General features: G+C 29.6%; 1 protein-coding gene across 1 annotated transcript; it reads right to left on the reverse strand.

The window, feature by feature from the left end:
- On the reverse strand, positions 1–2,869 carry LOC107614153 (BTB/POZ domain-containing protein At1g55760). Its single transcript, XM_088500936.1, has 5 exons — positions 2,784–2,869; positions 1,926–2,429; positions 1,658–1,803; positions 1,198–1,316; positions 1–943 (listed from the first exon to the last, which is right to left on the reverse strand). Exons 2-5 carry the CDS (start codon positions 2,042–2,044, stop codon positions 341–343), a joined length of 987 nt encoding a protein of 328 aa, XP_088357062.1. The 5' UTR covers positions 2,045–2,429; positions 2,784–2,869; the 3' UTR covers positions 1–340.
- Positions 2,870–5,206: the final 2,337 nt, after the last annotated feature.

Below are 5,206 nucleotides of genomic sequence, written 5' to 3' on the forward strand. Positions count from 1 at the left end.
TACACAAGTTCTGCTTTCTTGTATCTATTAACCATAATCAATACATTTTCACCTTCATACCAAACTCAGAAACTCAATACAACAATATCAAGTATCATCAAACAATCTGAATTCATGAAGGTATGTGTTTTTTATACAATGTACAATTTTTTCTCATAGTTTATCTATGAAGAATAAGATATATTTACAAGAAAAGGGAAAAAAAAAATCATCCTCTGAGCTAAAGAATTATATTAATCAATTCAAATCTTGCGGAACAAATTCAAACAATCTACTTTTGTGCATATGTTAAATAACAATCAAGTCTTCATGTCCTTTGAAAAATGGAAGGATCATTTCTTCAGAATCCTTTCCATGCATCAAGAACTTCATGGAAGACTTCAGCAATCAAATCCCTATCTGCATTTTGCATAAAGCAATTGAAATCATCGCGAATTTCGAATACCTTACCAAATTTCACAAGATATCTAATACAGCTCATCTTCAGTTTCATCAGCCGATACAGCGACGCATTCTGGAGCCTCTCGAGGACATTTTTCGTGTCAATGTCTTCTAGAAGACTCTCATGACATGCCTCTCTCAAGTCAGATATGTCATATTTATCAGCAGCATGTAGAAGGGCTAATCTATGCATCAAAAACTCGTCATTCTTAATGATCCCATAGAGATAATTTAGAAGTGCCTGGCAAGCTTCAATCGACATGTCTTGGATGTTGACAGTTGACAGCTCTTTCTCCTTGAGATCATGCGAAAACATGCTGCAAAACACAGGCGACTGGGCAGCCAGAACTGCCCTGTGAGCTCCTATGCTTCCGTCCGAAGCATTGATGGTTATGTCTGTGTGAATCCCTTCTGTTAGCATTTTACCCAGAGTCTCAAGCGCCGTCGCATTTGATCTTTGCTGAGTAAAACCCGCAGCCCAAATAGAACAAGGTTCCTCACCCTGGATTCGATAAGAATGATGCAGGTAATAAGGTAAAATATGATTTGAAATTGAAATTATACTGTTAAATTAACACTATTTATACTAATATACCTTATACTAACATGTACACTACTTAGTATACTACTCTCAAATTGGTAACTATCACTTAGTATACTAACATGGTACAAAATTTGTATCCAAATACATTACTATAAGGCTATGTACATTAAATTAAGTAATTAATACTATGGAGGTAATCACAGGGTACGTACGTTTGGGGATGCAGTCTTCAAATCAAGGAACTCAACGTCGATAATGAATTTCCCAGTTAGTGGAACCTCAATTGCCCAAACAAAGTCCTCGTTGCTCTTTATCAGCTTATCTCTTATCTCTGCATCATGGTGAAAAATCAGTCAATTTTAGATGCAAAATAAATACATTAATTTTTGTTATATATATAAAAAGGCTAAAGTACAATTATTTTGAAAGGGTGGGAGTATTCAAATGTAATCTAAGGTATTTTGGTTTTCCACAGTATTTTTTGTCTCGACACACTAAAAACTAAATCATCATGGATCAAAACTCTATTTAAGAGTATTATATCATGGAATTTGTAATAAGAACAACTCCATGCAACTACATGACAGAATCAAATATTGATAATTTTCTATGAAAACAAATAAAATAAAATCTGAATAAAGAAAATTACAAAAGAAAAAATATTTCCGTTACCTGGATGAGTGAGGGACTTGCGATCTCCAACAGAACTAACCACCCTAATGATGAAGGACGCAATCGGGGGGTTATCTCGTGTTAGATTCGAAATTTCTGGATACAATTTAACAAACAAAACCCTGTTCTTCTCCACAGACAAATGCCTTCATTTCCATAATCCAAAAAAAAAAAAAACACACACACACACAATCAAAATCCAAAAGCACAGTACATATTGAAGGCTTTGCGGGCACAAGTAAGTGTAACTAACTCAACTAACTTTTACCAGTTCCATTTTCCGATCTTGAAAGGATCGGATTTGCGGTAAGTGCAAGAGGCCAAGTTGTCGATTCGCCATTGAGCAAGGCGGGAGGTGGTGTCGACCTTGTAAGCAGAATCGCTCATCCTGTCAGCGAAGGCCAGTGCCGTTGTGATTTCATGGATGCAATCCAAGATTCCTTCCAACAACAACTCTCCGTGCTTTCCCAGGTTGATCAATATTTCTCTTCCTCCTGTAACTGTTATACTCACTCTTCATATGAATCAATCCTTAATCTTTTCTCTTTTCTTCTTTCTTCCCCCTGTTTTTTCTCACTCTCTCTCTCTCTTCACTACTACTTAACAACTACTTTATTTTTTCTTTTCTTTTTGTTTTTTTTTTTATTTCTAATGATAAAGAAATGTGAAGGAACAGAAATATAATACTCAATTGGTTTCGGACACGCAAGGATTTTAATTAAGCTGTTGCTTTACTCTTTTTGATATTATTACATGGTGAGCTTTTTTTTTTCTGCATTGACAAAAAAGAAAAAATTATAAATTAAATCAATTTTTATTATAAAAATATGCAAGTATATATTTTTTATAATTGTAAAAAAATGTTCTGTTTTTTTTGGTTTACTATTTTGAATTGAGTTTACGTGAATGAATGAAATGAATTAGATATTTTACTGTGAACTTTTTTAATAATATTTTTTTATATAAATAAATTTAAATAGTTCTTGTTACTAGCTACTTGAATTAGTGATCAACAAACAGGTGAATATAATTAAATGAGAATATGAATAAATTCACTTAAAAACACTAGAAATGATGAAATCCTGATGTAAAAAAGAGCAAAAGGTGGGTGATTTTGTTGGCTTACCCAGCAGTTTTGATTGGTATGGGATGGTGATATTTGATGACAAAAAAGTGTCTTGATTGGATTGTTTTGGTTATGGAAAGTCTTATATTTAAGGGCTTATATTAGAAATTTAGAACATTAATGTGAAAAAAAGCATGGGATATGATGCATACGTGTTAGGTGATGTGTGGAGTATGAATGATCCTAATTTTGTTGTGCTTGGAAGGGAAAAGAATTTCTTTTTTTAATTTTTGGTGCTTTGAAGCAAAGTATATGTTCCTTGAAATTTTGACTAACTTCCTAAACTTCCTTCATTCTTGGATTGTAGAAGCAATATACTCATTAAAAAAAAAAAAGAATAAGTAAAATATTTTTTTAAATGCCTTTTTTTATTGAATTTAATTTTAATATATAATCACATTTGTTTTTTTATGATCATAGTCAATAAAATAATAATTATTTTTAATTATGTGACATTATGTGATTGAATATACGTGTAAAGTTATTTATACAGATAATGTATTAAAATTAATTTTTTTTATTTACCACTTAATTATATTAAAGAAGGAGTATAGATTATTTATGCTCAGTTAAATCTAAATTTTCTATTTTATAATAATAACATGATGAATATTCAACAGAGAAATTTCACCAAAACATTTCTTATTAGAAAAATACATGTGTATTAATTTATGAGGTTGCCCAAAGATTACCGTCTTTGATTCTCTTTCCAGGTGTCCAAGGTTTTGTTATTTAAATACGTGTGACTCTTGACCTGCTTGATTGATGCAGGAAATGAAATTTTCAAATTTTTATTTAATATTTTAAAAATGTAATTTTTTATTATATAATATTTGTTTTTACATTTTTTCATTTAATTTTATTTTAAAATAAATAATGAGAGACTGACTTTACAACATCAATTAAGAGAAAAATTAAAATAACTCATTCCCCTTGATGCATTGATTAAAGAAGAAAAATGTTAAATCTTTTTCACAATATTTATTTTTAATATTTTCCCCTTTTTCCCTAATTATTTGATAGTGTTTTTCTTCTGATGATATGGCATCCTTAGTTTCTATACCCTTCTGCATCACTTTCATATAATAGATGAGTTGCAATTTATCTTCTAAGCAAATGGGCCAGGATAAAATCTGCTCTTGCAAGTGGACCAATAATATAATTTCACTTGCAACTTGACCAAGGTTAATCAATTTTTGGTTATACCTGTATTGTTAAACTGAAGTTGATTTTATGCTTTTCTCTTTAAAAGAATTTTTTTTTTCTTTCTAAGTGCATCTAGGTTTCATTCTTCGTCTAAGCACTCCTAATAATCCTAGGTAGGTAGTGTGAGTTTAATCATGACTTAAGGGGAGGTTTTAATTTGCAAGCAATATAGCATATACAAAGTGCGTTATCATAGCTACCATTCATATCAAATTTCAATTATTTGTGCATTATTTTAGGACTTCGTCAATGGTAGGTGATTATTAAGTAACCCGATTGCTTAGCTTTGCTTCCCCTCGTATCCAAAAGTTGATGCAATTCATCTTGATGATTACTCCACATCTAGTAGGGGAAAAAAAGGTTAAATTGTTGTCTTTTAATTATCAACATACATATATAATGTTACATTAAAATACAGAAAATGGGACATGGTGTATGTTGAGGTTGATTGATTGAGAAGGGTGGAATCTTGCTTAAGATTCAATTGCTTTTTTCTTCCATGAAAACTCCAATCCGAACCAAACTTAATTTTCCCTTCACCAACAAAATAGACAACTTGGTTGGAAGGTATATGGTATGGTGAAAAAAGAAAAATATTGAGAGGAGATGGAAACTTTTCATCCATTCTGTGTTATTGGAAGTTCTGTTTTATATATATATGGTCAAATTGGCCACATAACATCAAGGGGATAGGTTGGCTACCATTCAATTTGCCCATCAATAACCTTATCTTTTCTTTCACTCTCTAATTTATTTTAAAGTAAAATATATTTTTTGTTTTTAAAATTTATCAAAAATTTTAAAAATATTCTTAAATTTTATTTTATTTTAATTTTGTTTCTAAAATTTTTTATTTAAAACAAATATACTCATAATAGTTAAATTTTCAAAAAATTTAGATGTAATCTAATAATAATACATGACAATTGTTTGATTTATTTGTATTGAAAGTTGTTTTTGTAAAATTGTTAATAAATTGTTCTAATTCTTTAAAAAAATTTTAAAGATAAATATATTTTATTTTTTATTTTATATTAAAAAATAGTTTAATTGTTTTTACATGAACACCAAATTAGATATTTATATTTGTACAGTTGTAAATAATCAATAATTCAATGATATTATTTACCGATATATGTAGTAATACGTATATTTGTGTACAATTTTTTACGTTGACATTGAACAAAAAAAAAAATATTTTTTAATTTAAAAAAAAA

Source organism: Arachis ipaensis, chromosome B1 (assembly GCF_059453495.1).
Source record: "Arachis ipaensis isolate K30076 ecotype BB chromosome B1, ASM5945349v1, whole genome shotgun sequence".
NCBI classification, from domain to species: Eukaryota; Viridiplantae; Streptophyta; class Magnoliopsida; order Fabales; family Fabaceae; genus Arachis; species Arachis ipaensis.